The sequence below is a fragment of the Papaver somniferum genome, chromosome 5 (genome assembly GCF_003573695.1).
Source record: "Papaver somniferum cultivar HN1 chromosome 5, ASM357369v1, whole genome shotgun sequence".
NCBI lineage: Eukaryota > Viridiplantae > Streptophyta > Magnoliopsida > Ranunculales > Papaveraceae > Papaver > Papaver somniferum.
In genome coordinates, this window is record NC_039362.1 from 36,410,456 (window position 1) to 36,435,987 (window position 25,532).

The following is a 25,532-nucleotide window of genomic DNA, read 5'->3' on the forward strand; positions in this document are numbered from 1 at the left end:
TGAAAAGGATGATATGATCTCTGCTGAAGTTGTTCATGACTTTCTTAAGTACTTTGGGGAAGAAAAACAACAGCTTGTTGATACTCTTAAAGGTCTTGATATGGTGAAAACTGAGTTGGAAAAGGTTGTGTCTGACCTTGGTCCCATAAAATCTCAAATCAAGGATCTTCGAAAAGAGAATCATCTCTCCATTGATGCTGAGAAGGTTGTCGATCACAAGCTCATAGACTTCATGTCTCATATGGATTTTGTACCTCCTGTGTCCCTGTTCGCTGTTGAGGATCCACTGGAATCCATTTCCCTTTAAGCTTGTCATCTGTTTTTGTTGAGTTTATATGCCTAGTATGTCTTCTTTTTGGATTAGTTGGAAGAATAACTAGTGCTTTGAATAACGATGATTGTGACTACACATAATTATTTTTGTTTTCATCTTCTTATGTTATTTTTTAGGTTTATTGGTATTAAATTCTAAAAATATTTGGAGGATGATGTCTATTTTAGTATTTTAATGATTTGTGATATTTGCAATATTTTTATGGGATATGTATTGTTTACGACCGTGAACTTGAAGGTCCCATATTGCAGTCAAAAGTAAAGTCGTTCATGAATCGGTATTCGTATGGATGAAAGGACGAATGGACTTTTGACATATATAAAAGTTAAGCCTATGTAATCATTAATTTGATGGAACATAGGATAAAATCTTTTGTTCAACAATGATAAAGTCTATTATGTCGTTATGATGGAAAATAGAATAGACCCTTATATGTTATCCACGGTATTGATCTTCATTGATCCATTTTATTATGTTTTACCGTGAAGGCTCCATTGTGTGTCTTATGTTGAGCACCTTACAACTAAGTCGATATACCTCGGCTTTGTTGGTTGTTCCATAAGATGCTTTATGTCGAGCATTAGGAACTAAATTAATCAACTAGTTTGGTTATTTAGTTAGTAATCCATAAGTCTTCTTTCTTATGTCGAGTACATGTACGGTTAAGGTTGTCATATTCTATGATGAACTTAGTCGGGGTTCCATAAGTTCTTTTATGTTGAGCCCAAAATAATCAATTTGATTACTTCGGTGATTAGTCTGGTTATTTGTATTCCAATTAGATTAATTATAGGTCCTCTTGTAATTAATCTAGTTGAGTTTTCATATATTCCACAAGTTCTTGTGTTGAGTATATGAAAGGCTACACTATTATGTTCTTTGGTTAATGTAGTCAATATTCCGTAAGGTTTTCCTTATGTTGAGTATTTGAACGGTTAAGTTAGTCATCTCCGTGTGATTGACTTAGTCGTAGATCCGTGAGTTTACTTATGTTGAGCACTTTCAATTAAATTGATCACTTTTGTGGTTTTGATTTAGTCGCGTATTCCAATTAAATTAATCATGGGTTTGCTTGTGGTTAATTTGGTTGAGCTTTGGATATAGAAAATCATTCCTATGGTTTTTGGTGTCCAATATAAAATCCTTCCTTTCTTTCGAAATTAAGGTCGCTCTTGTTGTTCTCTCGGGAATGACATCAAATGGGGGAGATTTCTTTTGAACTTGTGCGTAATGGTAATATCTTGCGGGGAATGCGGCTGTGGAATTTTATAGGGGTTATCTTGTATCTTAAAACTCCTTGATGAATGCCGTTAGCTTCGGCTATTAGATTGCATCTAAATTAAGTTGATATGTATTTTTCTTTTGGTCATGAAATGTCTCTTGTGGAAATTTCATTATGATCCCATTCTTGTACCTTTGCCAATTTTATTGACAAAAAGGGGGAGAAATATTGTAGTTCACACTACAAACACATATGGTTTTCGGATCATTATGTAAGGGGGAGTGGTTTCCATGATCGAGATGGAGTATTGACTAAGGGAGAGTGATACATATCACCGTAGTATTATTGTTAAAGTCGTGATATAATTGGACTTTGATGTTATATAATAATACTATGACACTGTATAATAATGATCGAGAATCTCGATTTCTCTCATTGTTATAGCTACGGATCTTCAACAACGATGGTGCTAAACTTACAACATTTGGGATCATTGGAGTACTTGGAAGGACGAAGATTTCAAGGAACGTTGAAGATTAGACTATGGAATAGGAGCCACTAAAGTTTATCTTTTTTGTATTCCATATGTATTAATAGTTTTGTCACTAAAATTGACAAAGGGGGAGATTGTTAGAGCATAGATCGGTCAACCTCGCATGCGTTGCTATCTCAAGCATGTTTGTCAATGTTAGTGATCAAAACTATAAGTCTTGATTTCTATCCTACATAGCTAAGTCTCGGACTAGGATAAAAAAGTGTAGTTGAGCTTAAGGACTTCATGGCGATTCATTATACAACGATGAAGATCTATACAAGGAACCATGGAACTTCATCAACAAAAAGGTATGTGGAGACTTGAACTTATCTATCACTCAAAAGTCTATCTCTTCTATCTCCTACCTATTATGAGACAAAAATCGTATGTTATATAGACTAGATCATACATATTTGACATTTTGAGCTGAGCATTCATTGCTTATCTTTTATCTCGAAATCGTGTGTTGGTAAAGCGTTTCGCTTTGATCAAGTTTATCTTCACCTAGTGACGAAAATCATGAAAAGTTTCAATCACTTTGAGAATTGCTCTGACGTGAATCAGTCTATGAATAACGGCTACATAGTGTCCTCTGAGAATGTCTCAATGATTGAAATGAGAGTTTAAATTACATAACCATGTATTCCTTGAACCGAAGTTTTCGAACTTTGTTGATCAAGATAAATCGGGAGGATTGTGGAATTGGCTTGCCAAGTCCGCGAACTGTCGGAAGTTCTCGACCGAGAATTTCTGCTGGGATTTTCCAAAACTCGTTTATGTTAAGTCCGCGAACCCATTCTGCGAACTGGCGGAAGTTCTCATCCCGAGAATTTCTGCTGAGTTTGGAAAACTCAACCGATTAACTTAAGTCCGCGAACTTGTTTGTGAACTTAAGAGGTTATGATCTAAAGATGTGCTCTGAACATGAAACATTAAATTACTAAGGAATGTTTTATGCAAACCGTGGCTATAATGTTCATGAGCCGATTCAATCGAATCAAATCATCTTTGTTTCAATTGTGTCTTGTGTAGTTACATAAGATCTCATAGCAATTGAACAACTCTGTAACTAGTTCATTTGAGTCAATTGAACTAGTTATGGTGAAGAAGAACAAGGTTAATATGAAATGCTCATATGGTTAACCTTTTGGGTTACTATGTTGAACCAACATACACGTACACGTTTGGGCATGGTTTTCACGAACCCAGTAAACGTCTACCCAAGTGTGTGTGACAAGCTAAGTTTTCGATCTAACGGTTGAGAAATATTAGATTGAATCTAAATCAGGTTTTCATCTAACGGTGAATATGGATTGCTTTGTAACTAAGGGAAAACCCTGATTTGAAGGCTATATAAAGGAGACATCTACCATTGTGTAAAACTAATCCCCACACGTCTGTGTGCTACTAGTGCGCCCGCTAGAGTTGATCTCCATTAACCTTTGATTTTCTTCTCTAAAATCAGGTTAACGACTTTAAGACTTCATTGGGATTGTGAAACCGATACTACTTTATCGTAGTTGTGTGATCTGATCTTGCATCTTCTATCGTACGAGTACAGTCGGTTGATTGGCTTGAGTTCGTGAGAGTTCTCCGATAGGCAAGATAAAGAAGTCACAAACATCTTCGTCTCACTATTTGTGATTCCTCGACAATCCGCTTGTGTAGTCAGGAAGGATTGTAGAGAGGTGATTGATTAATCTAGGTTGTTCTTTGGGAATATAAGACCGGATTATCAATTGGATCCTGTTACCTTGATTTTATATCTAAAGACGGAATAAAACCTAGGGTTTATTTGTGGGAGACAGATTTATCCTCTTATAGACTTTTCTGTGTGAGACAGATCTGTTTATTATCAAGTCTGTGATTTTGGGTTACAACAACTCTTGGTTGTGGGTGAGATCAGCAAAGGGAATCAAGTGCGCAGTATCCTGCTGGGATCAGAGGCGTAGGAGTACAACTTTACCTTGGATCGGTGAGAGACTGATTGGGGTTCAACTATAGTCCAGTCCGAAGTTAGTTTGCATTAGGCTAGTGTCTGTAGCGGCTTAATACAGTGTGTATTCAATCTGGACTAGGTCTCGGGGTTTTTCTGCATTTGCGGTTTCCTCGTTTACAAAATTTCTGGTGTCTGTGTTATTTCTTTTCCGTATTATATTTTATATAATTGAAATAATACAGGTTGTGCGTTCGTGATCATCAATTGGAAATCCAACCTTTGGTTGTTGATTGATATTGATTGATCCTTGGATATTGGTCTTTGGTACCGTCCAAGTATTCCTTGTATTTGATAAAGACTCTCTATTGTTTTTAGCTTGAGTAAAAATCAAATCAAGAGAGAGATATTAACTCCTTGAGATACTTTTATCTAGATTGAGTCTGACTGTCTAGTTGATTCTCTAGGAAAGTATTTCGGAGTTAGTCCATACAGATTGCTAAGCGAAATATTGGGTGGTGTTGTTAGACCCCCGCTTTTTCAATCTGAATATGTGTGGTGTGTGATGAACTACCTAACATCCAAAAGATGGGAAGTTAATTTTCCAGAGAAAACTTGCAGTTGTTGTGTGTGGGAGATCATTGGGATACCCTGTGTTCATGATGTTGCTATTGTTGTAGCTTGTCATTTAAGGATGGGTCTCAACAGGTAGAGGAGTTGTTCCACCACCACCAGCACAAGGCAGAGGAAGAGGGGCTTCTACAGCACCACCAGCACAAGGCATAGGAAGGGGCAGAGGCTTTTAGTATCTGTTGTTTGGTACAACTACAACTCCACCAACACAGGATAGAGGCAGGTCTGCACCAACACTTGGCAGAGGTAGGTCTGCTCCTCTTTCATCCATAAGGTCTGCAACAATTGGGAATTATCATCATTTGTATGGATCTCATCCAGATGGAATGAGAGAACCAAGCAGGGCACAATCCCAGGTGTTCAAGCCACCAAGATGGAGACCTTAGTTCAGTAAGCTTGTCAGTTTTTTGTTGTTTCAGAGAAAACTATTTCACTCTGTTTTTGTTTAGGCATTCCTTTTTTTTTGGTACAGACCAGTTATTAATGCCTTTCTTTTAATTTCATTACTAGATATTGTTACACAACACTTTAAGATTTGAAATCTGAAGTCTAAGTAATGAATACATTTTGTTAACAATGCATTCTCAATTTTCAGCTTTTTTTACGCTAACACCTTTGAATCGCTGACATATTTCTGCAAATAGTTCTTCACTGACTTCTGTGTCTAGTATCATTTTCATCTCATATTTTTCTTCAGTTTCAGTTTCAGTTGAAGCAGTTGAATATTTCCCTTTGAGAAAACATCCATCACACCCAGCAACAGGTTTCATTTGTTTCTTTGATGCAGGTGAAGCTTCTGGACAGTTTGAAACCCAATGAGAATCACTACCACACTTGAAGCATCCATCTACAGATTGTTGTGTGGATTTTGTTGGTGATTGAACGGCCTGATCTAACCATAGAAATTCATTGCAGATTGGATGATTTAGGTACTTTAGGAATATCCTTCCTTTGATAGCATCAGTTTTTGCTTCCCATACCCTGCGCATACCATCACATTTTCTGCATTTTGAGTACAGGTATGGACACTTCATGGCTGAATGTGAGGGTGATTTGCAAATTTGGCAGCTGCATCCACACTGGAGATGTATAATTTTATTAGTGTTTCCTCCTCACTGTAAATATACTAATTAGCATTACTTCCCCTAATGGCAGAATCACTTACTTTACAGGTGGAGCTGGATGATGAATCCCCCATTAATTCGCGTTTCCTTCCCCACTTAAACTATTTCTTTCTTCAAATTGTGCACTTTCAGAAAACTAAACGATAGTGTGCTTAATCAATCGGTCTTCTTATGTATATATAGATGGGAAGAGGAGATGAAGATAAAGTGACCGTTATTCAACTAACGGCACAATTTGGGATGATTTTCCACCGTCCATATATTTCATCTACAACTTTACACGTGTCTATTTCTGTTTTGTTTTTTAGTCGAGGGTATTTTCGGTAGGTAACAAAATACGTGTACATTTTCCGTCACGCGTGCACAGGTGCTGAGTCATCTAACCAAGCTATGGACGAAATTTCTAACGATGGGAGGAAACGCTAATTTCAATCTATTTGGGGAGGAAACGCTAATTAGCTATCTTTAAAGGGGAGGAAACGCAAAATACCCCAAATTTTAATTAGACCCCAAAGAGAAACTTCAAAGTTTGGTGACCTGCCAATGCCTCCCTTAATAGCAGTTCCAAGAGGAGTAATGGTAATAAAGAAGATTACGTGTTGAAAATAGGTCTTGATAGGATAATGATGGTCATTAGGGTGAAGGGGGTACGCATGACTCTGAATGGGCGTAGAGAACAAGGCGATATGACGGTTAACTAAGCACCATAAATGGTAGTTAATGAACAAAATTGTTCCTTTAAAAGAGGGGTTTTGGAAGAGATTAACATTGCCATTAACAAATTTACTAGGAAAGGAAAGGTTAAGAGAGATTTTAGCAGAAATTGGCAAGTTCCAGCGCCTCAAATCCGGCAATTCCTTCTAACTCCGATCAATACAATCAAGCGAAAAACCAGGCGTTTTCCTTGGAGATGGATGAGTTAATGAAATTGAGGGATGAAGTTCAGGGGGAGATAAATAGACGTGGAAGTGAGATTGCTGATCGTCAGAGAGAAAAGGAGGAAAAGAAGAGAAGCGAAGATGAAGAGACTGAATCGTTGTTTGCTGCTTGGTTACCGAAGCATTTTGGGAGGTCAGATCGGAAGACTGGGGAGAGGTCTGAAAGGCATCAGAAGGGACCAAAATATGGTAGTGCAACCGAAAGTGACTCCGAAGCAGATTTTGCAGAAGGGTATGAATATCATGTTGAAGAGGTAAACACTGGTGAAGAAGGATCTGATGCTGCTGAGGACAGGCTAAAGATGGAGAAGTCTCATGATTGGAAGTTGCGAAGACGGTTTGAGTTTGAGAGGGCCAATCCAAAGATATTTGCCAGAACCATGCAGGAAGGATAACCCAAGGTTGAAGAGGAGAAGCTTGTTTTGATACATCCCCGAACTGCTCAAGTAGAAGATACCAATGACTCCGATGAGAATCTCCCTGATGCCTCCAATGACGATGGAGAGGAAGATGAAAGTGAGGAGGGGGACTCTTCTTCTGGAGATAGTGATACTTCTCCAGCTTCATCGGGAAGCAGTTGTAGTGAACGTTATGAGGAGGATGAGGACTGGAGCTACGATGAAGAAGATTGGTAAGGTTCTCTTCTGGAGTGTCGAAAGCAGCCAAGTTTTCAGACTTTGAGAAAAGTTTGAAAATGATCAACAAGTTTTTTTCAAAATGGCTTTCTCGATGCTTGCTTCTAGTGTTCTGAATCTTTTTGTGGATGATGGTAGCTTGATCTTCTTATCCTTTCGGCCGGCTTTAGATGATGGTATTTTTGTTACTAGTTTTAAAGAACTGTTGGAAATGGTAGTAGTTGTAAGGTAAGTATTTTCTTGTTGTTGGTTTGCAAATTCTGTGGAGTCTGTAAGATAGGGTTTCTGGTAGTGATGTTGGTAATGGGTATAAGTTATTTGGTTTGTAAAATGGATGAACAAAGTGATGTTATATTTGGTGCCTTCTTTACTTTGAACGGTCCTATTGATGTTATTTCTTGCCTGAGAGTAATTGATACTAGAAATGCTACTAGAAATGCTGATGAATTTGGACGAATTGATGATGAAATTGATGAAGATATTAAACAGATAGATGATTATAGAATAGGAATTTCTATGATTGTTAGGAGAAACTTGAAAATGCATCAGAAAATTTGAGCTTTTGTGACGTCACAATGACGGTGCAGAGCTTTGAGTTGAACTTTGGTTATGTAATTCATTCGCTAGGTCTTTCTTAGGTGGTGTTGGTGCCAAAGATTGATATGTTTAATATCAAATGTGGATTCGCAAAAAAAAAAAAAAAAATTGCTAAAGTTCAGCACTTGATCAGTACTGTGACATCATCTGAGAGATGAGTTTCTAATGTTGTGACAAGTTAACTCAGTGTTGAAATAATCTTTGAGAAACCTCATTTCAGTACATCGCAGATGGAATTTCAAGAATTAACAGCGCTGTTTTAACAATCCAAGGCTCATAACCCGCAAGGCTTGGATAATAGACCGAGAATGTACATAAACGGAGAAGACAAACATAACCTAGAAGACACTGAAACCACAATAACATAACAATTATAGATTCTCTCTGTACCATAATAATTCTGTAGATTGCATACAACTATCAAGACAGGATTTACTATTTAGGATTTCAAAAGAGTTTAAATAGATAAAAGCATATATAAACATCCAGCAGATCAGATTAGGCGCCTACGGTGTAGCCAGACCACCAACCTAGAAACAGCAGCAGCACTCCTCCAACACACAACAGCAACAAAGTGCAGCCAAACTGCAAAAGATGTCAAAGGAATTTTCAGTAAGGCAGTTTAACAGTTTATGATAAGACTTTGCTACAAAGTTTCTTGACATAAATTTCGAATGGAATTTAAGCCTGTGAATCTTAGATCTGCAACAATCTCCGGTCTCAGCCAGACCATATTCTAAAACACTATTCAACTGAAGTGAAGTCACTCGAAAGAGACATTGAAGCCTTCTAATACCTAAAGAAGTAACAAACGTTTACAAAGACTACAATCACAGACGTGACAACAAAAAGAAAAAGAGACCTATAACAACAATGAGTCTCAAATTGATTGCAAACGTATTATCATCACCCCAGCAAGATATCAGTGACATATTAAGTGGAAAAGTAACAATTTTTTTATTAAAGATGACGACAAAACCAATAAAGGTCTGCATACTTTATATGACTCTACATCCCCAAAAAATACATGTCACCCTTCTTCGCTAGAATATACACGATACACATTGTAGGCACAACCTAACTATAAGTATCAAATATCCATACTGAGACATTAATTCAACGACAGATGTTTAAGAATTTAGAACCTATAACCACTACTAAACCAACTGGTAGCCAATGTCTACTCCTAAATAGTTATAAGAAGGTTTGAACTGGTTGGTGACTTTTCTCTCCTGGAAAATACGAGAACTTACTAGGATATATGTGACCATTTAAATGGACAATGGAATGAGAGCAAAATTCCTAATTCTAGTGTTCACATACTATTTTAGTACGTTGAATAGATCGGATGAGATCAGATGTGTACATTCGTAAATATAGCCAGACAACCGACCTAGAAACAGCATTCATCCAACAAACAACAGCAACAAAGTGCAGCCAAGCTGTAAAGGTATAAAAGGTATTATCAGTAACGAAGCTAGTAGTTGAAGATAAGAGTTGATACAGTTAAGTACTAATCTGAGAACATTTATACAGAATGTTAGCTGACAAATCTTAAGCCTGCAAATTCTCCAGTACCCAGCAGATTACATTACAATACATCGTTCAGGTTAACTGAAGTCTCTTGAACTTCAACGAGGACAGTGAACCCTTTGACTATAACGTGAAAGTACTGGTTAAACCGGATAACTTACAACAGTTATAATCCAAAACATAGCACTCTTAACTTCTTAAACTACCTGAAACCAACTTTATTACGTCCCCGACCAAGATATCCATTAAAGGAAAAACGCAAGCCTTCTGATCCAGAGAATAGCAAAAACCTACTCAAGAACAAGATACTAATAGTTTGCATGCTTCTATAACTGTTCAACCAAGCTAACGCAATAAGAACTACATTCAGTATCATGAACAAGGAGTGACGGAAAAATGTCACCAATCTGAGCTTGAATATACAATGGATACAACTTGCACATGCAACGTAATCTACGCGGTTGAACATCCAAAAACTGAAACACTAATTCAATGATAGATGTTTTGAACTTAGAGCCTATAACCACTACAGAATAACCAGTTAGCCGATCTTATACTCCAAGGTAGCAAAACACAAATTTACTATATGATCTCTTGTCCTAATTGACATGAACCTTACTAAAACATGAACAAACAATTGCTAAGGCAAACCAAATAATTCCTAAGCAGGAAAATCAGAAACAATTCAAGTAGTTTGCAAGTGCCATACCATCCTCTGAAAAAAGATGAACATCCATCATCACTTTGATGGTGGTGATGATATTGGTAACCTTGGTATTGTGGTTGTTGTGGTGGTGGTGGATACCCATCATTATTGAAGTAACCTTGATAACCAGGATTTGGTGGATATCCTTGATGATGTCCAGGATTTGGAGGCGGTGGTGGATACCCATATCCAGGTGGTGGTGGTCCTTGTGGATACCCTGGAGGTGGATAACCTGAACCATACCCTAATTTACACAAATTCACCAGAAATTCAATCAAAAAAAACCCCAAAAAAGGAAAAAAAAAAACACACAAATTCAAATTTTAAAATCCTTACCAGGTGGTGGGTAAGGGTCTTGTTCATGACTATGTCCATGAACATAACTCATCCTGATCTTTGATTAAGGAAATTACGCAGAGGCAAATTGGTTGTTGTTGATGATCACAAAGTATAAAGAGTCTTCGGTTAGTAATGTGAGGTTTTGAGGTCTTTTTATTTTAATTGACTTTTATTTGATGAGCGTAAAAGGTTCTGTTGTGTTGATGGGATATGGTTTTCGATGTTCCTATAACGACGACTTTTTTTAACAAACGGAAATGGACTATGTACAACTAGGGAGGGCCCACTGAAGCGATTTTATCTTATCTGTACCAGCATGATTTTGTCGGTGGATTCGAAGGGTTCAGATCTGTTTGTATTTCCATTTGAGGGGAAAGTTGAACGGTAGAGATTATGCCTTATCCCGGTTATACGTAATCTTAACCTACTACTTAAACCTGTCCACGTTAAGTGGTAGGACAAGAAGTAATTTGCTGGTAGGACAAATAATTTGTTGCGAATTAGCTAGATCCGGCCAGAGGACAAGAAATAATTTGTTGGTGGGACAAATTATTTGCTGCGAATTAGCTAGATCCGGACAGAGTTACACCTTATTTTATTTTCTCCTGATTGATTTGAGTTGTGTGGGTATGGCTCGTCGTCTGACTGATATCTTCTTACCTATTTGGATTTAACTCCATATATTCGTCGGATCTGATTTATCTGATTCGAAAATATGCAAGTAAATAACTTAGTTCCATAAAACAACAATATTTTATTTGATTCGTTAGCCCAAATAAGTGTGAGTCACGCATTAATTTGAGTTTGCTAAATCAAACACAAACGGCGTGACATTTGACTCGAACCGAGTCAGACACCGAGTTAGATTCAGACACAAATCAGCAAAAAAAACATTTTTTTTTTGAAGCAAAATACACTCTTAGTTGAGCATAAACATAACTAGAGGACAATTTCTAATCCCATATTAGTGGGTTAGGACATAACCTCTACTGTCCAAACTCTCTTGAAATCTCGACCATCTTTAGAGATACCAAAGGAAGTGAGAATCCAGTCGACTATAATCAGAACGAAGCAGCACGGAAGTACCCCTGAAAAGCAAAAACCCTTTGTTGAACACATTAAGTAAAGCCAGGAGTAGAAGAAATGCTCAAATACACGTTACGGTTACGCGTCTACTAATAAGCGCGAGTTCCCGCTTTCTGGAACCACGTGTCGGAGTTGTTCCGTTACAAGTCGTGGAATCTACCTTACTAGCCAAGGAAAAGAAGAATTGATATTAACGGGAAGTGGATTAAGTATCCATCTAGAAAGTAAAGGAAAGCAAGACTACTAATGGGGTACCGTTTTATTTGGGATGTACCAATATGCATATAGGATAAAAAAATATTTGTCTTTGGATTGATACACCCCCAACCAAAATGGTACCCCATTAGCAACCTCGAAGGAAAGGAGTCGTCTATCGTCGGCAAGGTCAACTACTTCTAAAGACGTGTTGATAAGAAAAATCCACCGTTGTTGCAGTCAATCGAATTTCTTCCTAATAATTATAAATAGAAATAATGTTCCCGAATAAATATCTTCGTACCAAGCTCATAAATTTCACGCTTCCCTGAGCTGAATCTCACCAAGCTGATCATTACCATAAAATCTCAAACCTGAAATCAAACAGACTCCCATTTCATTCTCTTCCTCCAATCAATTTTCTCATTCCATCCACTTGATCACCATGAGCAACTACACCAAACCTGATCAATCCACCACCACTCCTCAACCACCACAACCATCTACATCTACATATCCATCTCAACCATTAGATGAGAACGTAGAGAAATGGGGAACCCATGTCATGGGTGCACCAGCAATTCCATCATCTCATCCAAACAATGAGAAAGCAGCATCACAATGGAGCGGGCAACATCACCATCCTTATGTCCAATATACCCCTGTCCAGAAACCACCTAAATCACCCATGGAATCAGCTGTTAATGTTTTCAATTCCTGGACTAATAAAGCTGAAACCCTTGCTAACAACATCTGGCACAACTGTAAGTAAACCCGCATACTACTAAATGTTTCTTCCTTTATACAGATTTGTACATATGTTCCTGAAAAACCCAGATACTAATCTTATGATTTTGCAATTTTGTAGTGAAAACTGGGCCATCGGCATCAGAGGCAGCATGGGCTAAAGTAGGAATACAAGCGAAAGCATTGACAGGGGGAGGGTTTGAATCATTATATAAGCAGACATTCAATACAACACCAAATGAGAAACTTAAGAAGTCATTTGCTTGTTACTTGTCTACCTCAACTGGACCAGTTGCGGGTACTCTTTACCTGTCAAATGTTCATATTGCCTTCTGTAGTGATCGGCCACTTACATTTACTGCGCCTTCAGGTCAGCAAGCCTGGAGCTACTACAAGGTAAAAATGACACAAGACAACTTCATGTACACATTGTTGTTTATATTCCTTTTATGTCTGTGCTTATATAAATGCTTTTAGTACCATATGAAACACTAATGCGAATTGTTTAAGAAAACCAATTTCGGAAAGGTGAGGCGGGCTGCCTTAAAGGCAGTTTTGAGGTATAGCCTCAAATTAGAAAAAATAAAAACTTGCTATGTTGAATTGTTTAAGCTAGATTTCAAAGTGTTAGATACTAAGGAACATAAATTGTGTGGACGGAGTGCTAGGTAAGTAATATGCATGTTATATATCACTAGGGGTATTATTTTAGCTCTTAGTGAGGCTAGCTTCATTGTGTAGCTCCAAAACGGCTAATAAACCTTCTGATTCTGAAATACCGTTGTTTAATCATAGCCACCGCCAAATTATGTGTGTATCTGGGATATATCTTTATTCTAGAAAGATATGTAAACCTATTAAGACCAAATATGCGTATTCCATGTGTGAGCAGAAGATTTTAAATCGAAATAATTTGGTTTTAGGAAATGAATCTTACAATGTATAAATTACCTAATCTTCAGGTAGAGACATTGTTCTCTTATTATTTTACATCTTTGTGTTACTAACTGTACCCCATGTAACACTGATTTGTATTGATTGAAATTTGAAAAGGGCAAGGCATTGTCACTGAGACATAGCTTCAAATCAGGGAAAATTTGCTTATTTAAACTCAATGTAGAAGTTCTGGATTTTAGGAACAGAAAACATGGCGAAGAATAGCAAGAGAAACATAGTATTCATGTATTACAAGGCATACACTGGAGCTGATAGTTAGGTGAGCCTCGTGACGTAGCCTCAACATGCCCTTGGAACCTAGTGAAATTTACACTCCAGTTTAGACACAAGCAGATGTGCTCAAAATCTTTAACTGTGGTGTGTGGGAAAATTTGTAATTTTGTATCACAAGGCAGGGATAAGCAGACCCATCTAACTTTTCCAGAAGCTCAGTTGTAGAATTGAATCTCTCGGTTTTAGGAAATTAGTCTCACAAACGCAGATTACTTAGGTCAGGTACCTAATGCAAAAATCTAGTAGCATTTCACTTCTATTCTTATAATATTAATTGGTATTTGTGAACTTCAGAGGTGCTTATTTTTGTTTTGGTTTCTTTTGGTATGGATGGAACAGGTAATGGTTCCACTAGCGATGGTGAGTGCTGTGAATCCAGTGACCCTGAAAGCATCAGAGAGGTACATCCAGATTAACACGGTTGACAGTCATGATTTTTGGTTCATGGGTTTCGTTAATTATGATAAAGCAGTTATGCATCTCTGTGGGAGTATGTCTGAATTTGCAGCTCACCAAATGGCACCACCACATACTGTCAATTGTTAATCAACAAAGTATATGTCGTTGTATTTGAGTCCGTTCGTCTCTGAGGCTTACTATGATGTTTTTTTTTAGTTTCCACTTACAGTTTTTATTTTATTACCAGTTTTCAGTGACTTGTTGTTGTTTTTGTAAAATTATCTTAGTTAATAAATACCAGTTTGAGTTTGAGTTTTAGTTGTTTGTTGGCCAAGCAGTAAAGATGTAGGACATCTAGCTGGTTAGAAGACCTTTGTTCCACTGAGTCAAACATTTTTCTATTTCTTGTGTTTGTGCTAATTTATGATTTCCTTCTCCTATTTCTGATTGATTTCCTTTTTTCTAGTCCTAGTACTGCAGAATTATTGTAGAGGAAAGAACATCCTACACTAGTATTTGAGTAGTCAAACTTATTTTGTAACCAGCTGTTTTGTTCCTGCTATTATGAACCTATTGATCTCACACAAGCTACTTCACTGCCTGATGTGATCAATGCATATCTATCATGGTTGTTTCTTGGATCTTTGAAAAACTAATCCTCTCTATATCATACGTATGTGCAAAGAATGGAACTGCAGCATTTTGATTGTTACTTGTTAGATTTCAAGTCTGTTACAATGGGAATGCAAAGGCTAAACCAAGGGTAATCAACAAAAAGTGTATCGAGGTTTTCTACTCTGTAATTTGTAATTTATGGAACAACACAAATGATGTTCAAGATCCTAATGCTCGCAGAAGGCGGTCTGGATAAAATCTTGCCCTTCCTCACCTCTTTTCCAACATTGTAGTACCATGAACATCTTGCTTCAGGTTAAGGTACCGCAGCGTGACCATTGGCCAATCTAGGCTTCTATGGACACAACCATTTTGTAAGCCTTGTGTGAAGTCCACTTGGAAACCGAACTTACCGTTTTAAAAGAACCTTTTCCCTCCTCCATCAGCCCTAATGTGGTCACTAACATGTTTGGGAAAGTCTAATTAGAATCATGAATTTTCCTTGGCCGCCTACAGAATCAATGTCCTGAAAACAAGACAAGCTCTCAAAAAGTATGGAACACGCAGTAACAAATTTCATGCTTTCAGAGCAGTCACTGATTTCCTAAAGACACGATAACACTTTATTCCGGGGAAGGAATCCAAACCAAAAACTAACCAAGAATTACCAATGTCTTTAGCTTTTTAAGTGCTAGACAAATAAGTGATTGCTACAGCTCATACCTTGTTCTGAATTATTGCATATATCTTAATGATTTTTTACTAAATATCAAAAATTGTAGATGGTTCTACTAATTAAACCAGGATTCCAGGATCAAATTGTATGGTTTCACTGATTAGTAATCCAATCCACAATTTCGGGGTTATATTCTTCTGACGGATAATGATTTTTTCCTGCTAAAAAAAATAAATAATGAGCAAGTAGATGATGAAAAATAGAATTATCTAATTAATCATTTTGTTTTAGGTTATCAATTTATAACCATTGGCCCAATGCTTCTCTGAATGGCCATTTAGCCAGTCTGTTATCAAGTCTACTTGAATCCTCCTCCCTCCTAACTTGTAAAAAATATCCCTGGAATTAAGTTTATTGTTGAGCCAGAAATGGCGGCAATGAAAACCAAAATGGAGAGCCTCACAATTCGTTAGCTCGAGAGTTATTCATCTCCAAGAAGCATTTGAATCACTGATCCCCTAAAGACATGACAATCTTGTAAAGAAAATTTGACAAATCCTCACCATATTGTTTCGTGGAAGGTAGCCAAGAATTTGAAATGTTTAGCTATAAAGTGTTAGACAAACAAGTGATTGCAATAGCTCATATCTGGGGCTGGCCTCTCAATTATTGCATCTTAATTATCAAACCTATGGTAGAAATCAATCAATGATGAACATAAACATAAATCTGTTTAGCTTTACTTATAAACAAGCAACTGTTTTTCTCTCGAGAATCAAAGATTTGTCATTTCACTGAGAGATGGATGGAGTGATAGTGATACATGAGAAGGAAACTAGAAACAGTCTAGTGAGCGAGAGAGAGAGAGGTGGTCCAATGTCAATTCCCCCCATTGATACAACTTGGGTTTTGATAGGGTTTATAATCTGGGAGCAGACAATAGAACCTTTCTTAGTTGGCAGAAAGGAATCTAACCAGTACACACAACAGGAAAGATATATGCATAGCCATGGTTTAAAAGCAAAGCAAAACAAACAGAGAGATAGATAGATAGAAGAAGACTGTCTTCTCTCTGACTCTGTAATTCGAATCTTTTAGGACGAAGTTCTGAGCCTTTCAGCTTCCAAAAACGACAGAATTCAGAGGCACAGACAGAGAAAGAGAGAGACACATAAAGAAAAAGCCTGGTCTTTAATATTCGATCGATTTTGGGTATTCTCCTCAGTCTGCCATTCCCATTCAAAATCCATGACAACTCAAAAATTACTTAAACATGGGTGTTAATCAATAAATAATGGAAAATTTGTTGTTTGGTCCTAGGCCCATATAGTTATTTATAGTAGTGTCCACTCGGATTTTATCTTTATCCTAAGGTCCAAAGTTTTTTAAATCAAGAAAATGACTACTATACCCTACAACTAAACACGTGTGAAACAACATATTTCTCAGTATTCCATATATGTACTGCTGATCTATAATCTAGAAAACAAATGGATGTTAAAAACAAGTAATAAGTCAATGAAAAACAGAATCGAACACTTTTATTTCAGTATTCCATATACATATACTTGTGGATCAATTTTTTTTTTTAATAAAACTATAAAGAATAACAAAACCAAAGCAGTATATTTCAGTATTCCATATATGTACTGCTGATTCATAATCTAAAAATCAACTGCATGTCAAAAACAAGTAATGAATCTATAAAATTACAGTAATGAAACACTTTTATTTCAGTATTTCATATACGTACTTCTGGATTATACAAAAAAATGATAAAACTATTTAAAAAAAAACAAACAAACTAGCAATAGACTTGTATCCCACACTCTCATTTATCCTTTAATTTCCCATACAAACACCACCTGCAAAAAAAGGTTCAATATTTATTAGGCTATAACATTCGGAAATCGATTTCAAAGAATCCAAAACCAAATCAAAGCATTTTTTTCAGTATGTCATATATGTACTACTGCATTCATAATCTAAAAATCAACTGCATGTCAAAGAAAAGTCATGAATATATGAAAAAGCAGAATTGAAACACTTTTGTTTCAGTATTCCACATATGTACTTCTGAATTAAAAAGGAGGAGAAGAAGATAAAACTATAAAAATAGCAAAATCAAAGCAGTAATTTTCAGTATACCATATACGTATTGCTGATTCATAACTTAAAAATCAATTTCATGTCAAAAATAAGTAATGAATCTATGAAAACAGAATTGCACACTTTTATCTCAGTATTCCATATATGTACTCCTGGATTAAACAACAAAAGTGATAAAATTCTATAAAAAATAATAACAAATCAAAGCAGTAATGAATGTATATATGAAAAATCAGAATCTGAACACTTTTATTTCAGTATTTCATATATATACTTCTGGATCAGACAAAAAAAGTGATAATACTATAAAAAACTAACAAAATCAAAGCAGTATTTTTCAGTATGCCATATATGTACTGCTGATTCATAATCTAAAAATCAGTTGTATGTCAAAAACAACTAACGAATCTATGCAAAAACAGAATTGAAACACTTTTATTTGTATATTTTGTATATGTAATTGTGAATCAAATAAAAAAAGTTTATAAAGCTAGGTTTTTGTCAATACTGCAGATACGTACTGTCGATTCATACACAAAAACAAACTCAAAACAAATCTAAAACCAACAAGATGAAACTGATATAATCAAATCTACTGAAGAAATGAACAAAAAACGTGATTATTCATCTAGATCTGAACTATTTTCATAAAAATAAAATAAACAACCAAGCATTCATAAAACGATTAGATATTAAAAACCCTAAAAGAACAATCAAGCTTACCTTGTATTATGAAAAAAGTAATAAGTCAGCAAGCTTACCTTTTTATTATCTTCAACATAAGATCTAAGAATGTAACGAGAGTACTTCTGCTTATCTTCCTCAGAAACCAGTAAATTAATCAAGTCTTGACCAATAGCAGCCCCACAAGATGGATCAGGACATCTTAACATCAAACACCCAGGTCCATCATTTATTGCTGTGCTAACATAACCTGCCGAAGTAAAACTATAGTCTCAGTGGAAAGTAAATCAAAAAGTGATAAGTTTATGAATAAAAAAATTAAAATCAAAGCATCTTATTTCCAGTATGCGATATATGTACTGTTGGATCAAACAACAAAAATCATTATTTAAACAAAAAATAAACAATTAACTAGGTTTTTTGTCAGTATAGCATATATGTACTGATGGTTCATACACAAACAACCGAAAAAAACCTAAAACCAGCAAAATAAAACTATTATAATCATATCTAGTAACAAAATGAATAAAAAAAACGTAATTATTCAGTATGCATATATTATTGCTGGATCAAACAACAACAAAAAAAATTATTTAAACAAAAACTAAACAATTAACTAGGTTTTTTGTCAGTACATCATATACGTACTGATAGTTCATACACAAAAACAACTGAAAAAAACCTAAACCCAACAAAAGAAAACTAGTATAATCAGATCTAGTAACGAAATGAATAAAAAACGTAACTATTGATCTAGATCTGGATTATTTTCATGAAAATGAAGGAACACTTGATTAATCATGCGTGCAAATTGGAAAACATAATCAAACATCAACTAATTAATGATTAGATCTTGAAACCTTCGAATAAACATTACGAGAAGAAGATTAATAAGGAAAATCAACTTACCAGAGGCTAGAATCGATTTGGGTTCTTGAATCGATCAAGATGTTCTAAAAATATATTACCACACTGTTTCATCACAAACTAATCGATCAAGATGTTCTTCGTTTCCAAGCTTTATCCTAATACAAAAAACTAGAAATTAAAGAATGAAGAAAATGAATTGATTTCATTAAATCCAGCATCGGTAGAGAAGAGGAGAGGGAGAGGGGGAGAGAGAGAGAGAAACTGAATCTGAGAAGAAAAAAAATATGGAGAGAAACTGCTTATGTTTCTGTTATATATAGTAAAGGCTATTTTGGGAATTCTAAAAATGCACATAATATTTACACACGTGTACAGGACCTGGGCTTAAAAAATTAGGTCAATTTTTCTCTTTTCTTTTAATTATGGACCTACCGTTACTGGACTTTAATGGGTGGACCTGCCACTAACTAAGAACACTTTAATAGTACCTCGAGGTAATTCCTACATGAATAATCCCCCTCTAAAGCACTGCTTCATTTAACTTCATTAGTTAAAGACTAGGCATGATCCTTCCTTACCAGTTTCTATAGCGGCCGGTTAGATGATGAAAATCGATTTTTGGGAATGAGGGGATTTTAACTTATTAATGAAAGAAAATACTCTGGTGAGTTATTAAAAAAGGAAATTCGAAAAAGAAAAAAACAAAGAAGAAAGTGACAGACAATAAAACTTCACACATCTCAATCTTTACCAAATTTATTCTCTTTTTTTCTTATAAGCCTGTCTGTGACTGTGATGATCAGTAAACAAGACTGTGTAATGGAGCCCATAAATTACCAACAATAAGTAAAAAATACTAAGCAGTAATAAATAAATAAACAAAGTGGAAATTCATTGATTAAATCAAACTACATTGTGAAAACAGAGAAAGAAAGAAATTGATGATCAATCGATGATGATGTTGTTTTGATCAGAACGATGATCAAAATGAAGAAGAAGAGCATTACATTTTGGACATTCTTCAACTCTTTTTGGTAACATGAAATACATTAGACATGATTTGCAACCAGCAACAACAAGTATTTGATCCTCATCATCACCATCATCATCCCCGTTAGCTTGATGATGATGATCATTACTTGTATAATAACCATTTCTTTTACTATTATCAGTAGTCGTTGATGAACAAGGAGATGATGTTGATGATCCTTCGTCGCTGTCGTATGAACTGTCTTCATCATTATCATTATCAGTATGATAATGGAACAAAGGGTCACCTCCATTCCCACCGTTAAACATCTTTCTTGGATCTTCTTTTACTCTTCTCCCATTCATCCAGTTCATATAATATATCTCCCCTGTCTACAACAAGAACAACAACACAGAGTAAAGACAGAGGATTGAATCTAATAAAAAGGTTGAAACTTTGACACAATCTCGTCAAAATTGAAACAAACCCATGACAGTAAATCACCAAGAATATCGAAATCCCATAAAGTTAAAAGTAATTCCAATCAAGAAAAAGAAAAGTAAATTCACTTTATTTATTTTGACATTTGTTGTGAAAAAGGGAGACAGACATAATTAAAGAAGAGGGAGTAAGAAAAGGAACCTTTAAATCAAGACATTGCTCCCATTGATAAGGAAGTGAAACATGTGAATTAAGTTCTAAACTCCCACTTGAAGTATGATTTTGAGGCGTATCATCAGAAGTGGCAGATAAACCAATCCCACTATCATCCTCATCAGAACTACCACCAAATAGCGAACAGTTTTGGAATGAAAGCTCTAATGATGCAGTAAGACCCGCCATGTTTGAAGTTTTTTTTTTTTGAACAAAGAAGAGAAAACAGAGTACTAGAAAATAAAAAGGGGAATTTAGAGTGTGAGAGAGAAACAAATGGGGGGTATTAAAAGAGGAAAGAAAATTCGAGAGATGTAAATCAATCCGTCTATTGTGGAGATTGGAAGAGAGAATGTTTTTGTCAAGAGAGAGAGAGAGAGGGAGTGAATGAGAAATCTAAGGAGAAGAATGAAGAAAGAGTCTTTCCTTTTTATCTCTCTGTGTGCGACTGTGAATTCTCTGTTTTGGAGAGAGGGAGAAAAGTGTGACTGTGGACCGGTAAAAACGCGATTTCCAAGAGAATTGCTGGACGCCCTGTTTTCTTTTTTTAACAGTTTGTTTCGTTTAAAAGAACGGAATTTTTTATAAAGGCGGGATAGTCAGTTTGGTGGTGCTGATTTGACTCAGTTTTGGATCGTCCGACTTTTACATGTGGTTATTTTAATGTGGTTTTAAAAAAATGTACTACTCCAAGTAAAGTACCGATCGAAAGAAAACCTAAAGCGGTAAACTACTTGTCGTCACTTCTTCTATTACAAACTGTTTACCCAAAGGTATTTTACCCCTTATTTCTCATAGTGGAAAAATCATTTCTTCGACCTTAGGACTTTTTATTGAGCTAAAGATAATTCATTCCAAAGACCTTATTATGATAACTAAACTAATGTTTATAGTTACTAGTAATATTGGAACGGAAATAATTCTCATGTATTGATGGGATTATACAGAGAACGATGAATTTAGACACATATCTATTGATGTTTTCTTATCTAATAAACACAAAGTACACTAGCGGTTATCCGTCATGTTTCAGATTGTTCTACTTCGAAAATTTTATGGGATAATCAGCATAAACGTTTCGGTGATTCTTCTTCATCTCGTATTATTCAAATTAGAACGCAGTTGCACAACTTGAAATTATGATCTTCTAAAGATTATACATATGATGTTGAAGAACAAAAATCTCAAACTAATTAGGAGCATGTGGACCCATGATATCTAATGATGATTTTTTTGTTTCAGTTCTTGTAGGATTATGTCCTAATTATCAAATTTTTTCCATTTCGATTCGATTTCGATCTCCTCAAGTTGCATTTAGTGAACTTCATAGTGTTAAAGCATTGGTCCGTCGAACTCGTAAATTTTGTTATCTCAAGGTTGTTGTCAAGTTAGATGTACAAAATTATATCTTGATTTCTAGTCTACTTAAGTCAAGTCTCGGACTAGATTAGAGTATGGTAGTTGAGTAACCCTTGAAGGTAGAAGACTGAAGATCAAATGAAGACAATTGAAGAATTTCATCGAAAGAGGTATGTGAAGACTGAACCATCCTATTTACTAACGACATTTACCATTCTACCTTATGAGACTATGTCGTGTGATTTTAGTAGATTTAATATTACAAAGAAGAAATTTCTAGTCAAGCTTGGTCTTGATAAATCTCTCGAAATATGATTCAAGCAATGGATGTTCATAGATCCTTGACGTTCTTGGTTAAGAACATTTTACTATTTATGAACTATTTTTGTTTCAAATTGATAATTTGGAAATTTCCTAAGCAATAATATTTATTATCTATGGCGATTGGGAATATTTCAAATTGTTTAAAGAGAGCTTTCAGAACTTGCTGAAATTCTGGACACAGGATAGGTACGCGTACCCTAGTGGTCTGAGTTCCAGAATGGGTAAGTGTATGCATATCCAGTACATGTACTCTAAGGTTCTGAGTTCGTGAATTAGAGGGAGGTACGCATACGCAGTATGCGTACCCCAAGGGACCGAGTTCGTGAATGGCTAAGGGTATGCATACCCTACAACCTAAGTTCATGGACTAGTCCATGGGGTACACATACCTACCCAGTGTCGAACTAAGCAAATGCTCATAAATTATTTTCCTAAATATATTCCGCATTGCTACAACTCTCGTAAACGCTTCTAAGACAACCTTGTTCACTAATCTGCGATTGTGAATCATGGTTTAAGTCTTGAGTATTAATGAACACGATTTATGTTCTTATGTTCATAAGACATATTTGCCATAAATTATCATTGTACATTGCCACGAACCGGAAAATTACACATAATGGGCCAGGGCGCGCACGCCATAACTACCCAATGCATCACTCTGATGCTACTAACCTGGCTTTAAAGCTTCCCTTTGCGCTAGGAGAATGCACGCCCATTTTCTCTTGCCAGAATGCTTAGAAATCATGTTTCCTTGGACATATCTTCCACACAATTCCAACTTACCCTTGTTCTGCAACGGGTATAAAGCCATAAAGGCTAACGTCATACATCACTGGCTTCAGAGTCTTTTCAAGGCATACGGCAATGCCTTGGACTCGGGCATAAGACATTTCAAGCGTATTCTCAGCTTCCATACTTAGCATAGGCATTACTGAAAGCATGCACTGATTATGCTCATGCCAAGGGTGTATCAGTCATGCTCATGACGTGCTAGTCGTCCATCATCTTTATGATGTCAATGGCTTATGAAAGATCCCCGAACTTGCATACCAATATAACTTACTTTCCTGGCCATGTCCAATGCGCCATTGGTGCATGCCTACGTCGAACGACTCGACAGGAAGTATGAGCATCCAAGGAATTGACTTCGACTTTCCTCATCAAGTATAGCAACTATCATCTCTTGCATCGCCTTGTCGATCCATATGATATGAGTTATCATAATGTCGCAATCACTTGCAATTAGATTAGAGCTGCATGTGGTTCGTTTTGGCTTGGTTTTATGCCAAACTCGAGAACCAAATCAATGTATCTTATGAAAAACCCAAAATCGAACCAGATCATCCCCAGTTTATAATATTAGAAACCATAATCATCTCACCATTTTTTTTTCCTGCTTTTTCTGGTTTTTTATTATAACTTTGATTTTTAACTAGAATTTAAAATTTAATTACTAAGTTCAATATATTTTAACTAAACAAAATCATATATTATTCAAAAATATATATATATATATATATCCAAATGAAAAAAAAAGTATTTACGTTTATATAATTCAATATTAGCTTTGTTTTTCATTAGACTTTCCTTAGTTATGGGTATGCCCGTTGAAGTTCATATATATTATATTATGATGGAAAGTTGCCTATATATAATTGCGGCTTTTATAGGTTTTTTGGTACTAAGTGTTGGATATGTTTTGTTTGTTTGATTATTTTTTTGGTTCTTTTGTAATGTCAAACCAAAACCAACTATCTGGAATGGGTTTTTAGTCTTTTAGGTTTTTCGATTTCAGGATTTTCGTTCCATGGTTTTTTGGGTTTTTTTGTCGGTTTGGACCATGATGGGTCTGGGTTGAAAAGCAAACCATGGGAAACCATAAATTAGATGATATGAGCGAAAACGCGATGGACCATCAATGTTGCAACTCATTGCGGCTGCCTACGCACCATACAGATAAGGGATCGAGCATTGATCGTAGTTCATCCCCGACGATACAAGCAACTTAAGTCAACTCATGTTGCAAGGCCAATCCAAGCAATTTCCTAGTATGTATATCCCAAAGGGTCATTTCCAAATGATGTGATGTGCATCATTTGCCTTTCCTTTGTGTTGCACCATGGTGGTGCGTCACAAGGTCGCAATGCCGCTTTGATGTCTAAGCATCATAAAGATCTTTTAACCAAGCCACACACCACAATATTGTCTCGGCATCATATATGATAATCTATGAAGCTTAAGGCACATCTTTTCTCTTTGCACCTTCAACCTACTACCCCTCCCTATTTGTCTTATTGACATTTCTAATATAAAATTTAGGGAGCATTTTGATGCATGCTTTCTTCACTATTCATGGCCGTGATAAGCGCTTAATTTACATGTTTAGAATGTCAATTTCATACTTGTTTTAACTATAATTCTTGCATATTACTTGTTATTATGATTATTTTCTAGTTTATGTGTCATATTAGGTGAATCATCCCAAGAAGAGTGAAAAGCGTTGTAAAAGAACTATAAAGTGAAGTTCTCAAAGATCCAAGTGTCTAAAGCCGAGAGAAGTGGAAGAAGTGTGACGAAAAGGAGCAAAGAAGGTCGAAAACATAAGAAGGACAAGAATACCAAGTTCAACTCATCAAAATTCAGGATTTCTTATCACCATCTTGAAGAGAATTCAATTACGAAGTGAACGGCAAAATAACGAGGTCATTCCGAGCTCGGACGAAGAAGTTACAGCCAAAAAAGTCGAGACGAAAAACGACGATCTACAACACAAATTTCGGCATTGCTTTGGGGGATTCGACAATGCCGACTGATACAAACCTATGGGGTCACCTTTTGACGTATTTTGACTTCCAGATCAAGGAAACACAGTCCAGGATGGATTTTAATACCTAGATCTCATGAAAACTATATAAGAGGACTTCCACAACAATTAGAGGGGATCTCATATCATATATATTATAAATATCTACCTCTCATATCACATTTTCTACATCAAGACCTAGGGTTTACCCCTTTAGGGGGAACCCATTCTTTTGCAATTATGAGTAACTAAACCTTTGTTGATTAAGGATGAATT

The 25,532-nt window shown here is 35.9% G+C and overlaps 3 protein-coding genes across 5 annotated transcripts; 1 reads left to right on the forward strand and 2 right to left on the reverse strand.

The window, feature by feature from the left end:
- Window positions 1-8,147: 8,147 nt before the first annotated feature.
- Window positions 8,148-10,753, reverse strand: LOC113281387 (cysteine-rich and transmembrane domain-containing protein WIH2-like). Of its 3 annotated transcripts, none has more exons than XM_026530108.1 (4): window positions 10,530-10,753; window positions 10,197-10,437; window positions 9,348-9,396; window positions 8,148-8,539 (listed from the first exon to the last, which is right to left on the reverse strand). In XM_026530108.1, the coding sequence occupies exons 1-3, from the start codon at window positions 10,579-10,581 to the stop codon at window positions 9,348-9,350; spliced, it is 342 nt and encodes a 113-aa protein (XP_026385893.1). In that variant the 5' UTR covers window positions 10,582-10,753; the 3' UTR covers window positions 8,148-8,539. The 3 variants fall into 3 exon arrangements, with proteins under 3 accessions (XP_026385893.1, XP_026385895.1, XP_026385892.1); XM_026530110.1 differs by having other exon boundaries at window positions 9,321-9,396; XM_026530107.1 differs by lacking the exon at window positions 9,348-9,396.
- Window positions 10,754-12,050: 1,297 nt separating this feature from the next.
- On the forward strand, window positions 12,051-14,629 carry LOC113281388 (GEM-like protein 5). The gene is made up of 3 exons (XM_026530111.1): window positions 12,051-12,577; window positions 12,682-12,956; window positions 14,130-14,629. The coding sequence occupies exons 1-3, from the start codon at window positions 12,259-12,261 to the stop codon at window positions 14,334-14,336; spliced, it is 801 nt and encodes a 266-aa protein (XP_026385896.1). The 5' UTR covers window positions 12,051-12,258; the 3' UTR covers window positions 14,337-14,629.
- Window positions 14,630-20,032: 5,403 nt separating this feature from the next.
- Window positions 20,033-21,177, reverse strand: LOC113277368. The gene is made up of 2 exons (XM_026526486.1): window positions 20,756-21,177; window positions 20,033-20,505 (listed from the first exon to the last, which is right to left on the reverse strand). Exons 1-2 carry the CDS (start codon window positions 20,954-20,956, stop codon window positions 20,089-20,091), a joined length of 618 nt encoding a protein of 205 aa, XP_026382271.1. The 5' UTR covers window positions 20,957-21,177; the 3' UTR covers window positions 20,033-20,088.
- Between the last annotated feature and the right edge of the window lie 4,355 nt (window positions 21,178-25,532).

Bases quoted from the DNA above. Each gene is read 5' to 3' on its own strand.
- LOC113281387 (XM_026530107.1), bottom strand. From the start codon at position 10,581: ATGAGTTATGTTCATGGACATAGTCATGAACAAGACCCTTACCCACCA. The intron at 10,438-10,529 runs GTAAGGATTTTA...TGTGTAAATTAG, and splicing joins AGACCCTTACCCACCACCTG to GGTATGGTTCAGGTTATCCA. The intron at 8,540-10,196 runs GTATGGCACTTG...CATCTTTTGCAG, and splicing joins TCATCTTTTTTCAGAGGATG to TTTGGCTGCACTTTGTTGCT.
- LOC113281388 (XM_026530111.1), top strand. From the start codon at position 12,259: ATGAGCAACTACACCAAACCTGATCAATCCACCACCACTCCTCAACCA. The intron at 12,578-12,681 runs GTAAGTAAACCC...GCAATTTTGTAG, and splicing joins TAACAACATCTGGCACAACT to TGAAAACTGGGCCATCGGCA. The intron at 12,957-14,129 runs GTAAAAATGACA...TGGATGGAACAG, and splicing joins AAGCCTGGAGCTACTACAAG to GTAATGGTTCCACTAGCGAT.
- LOC113277368 (XM_026526486.1), bottom strand. From the start codon at position 20,956: ATGGCGGGTCTTACTGCATCATTAGAGCTTTCATTCCAAAACTGTTCG. The intron at 20,506-20,755 runs GTTCCTTTTCTT...TTCTTGTTGTAG, and splicing joins AGCAATGTCTTGATTTAAAG to ACAGGGGAGATATATTATAT.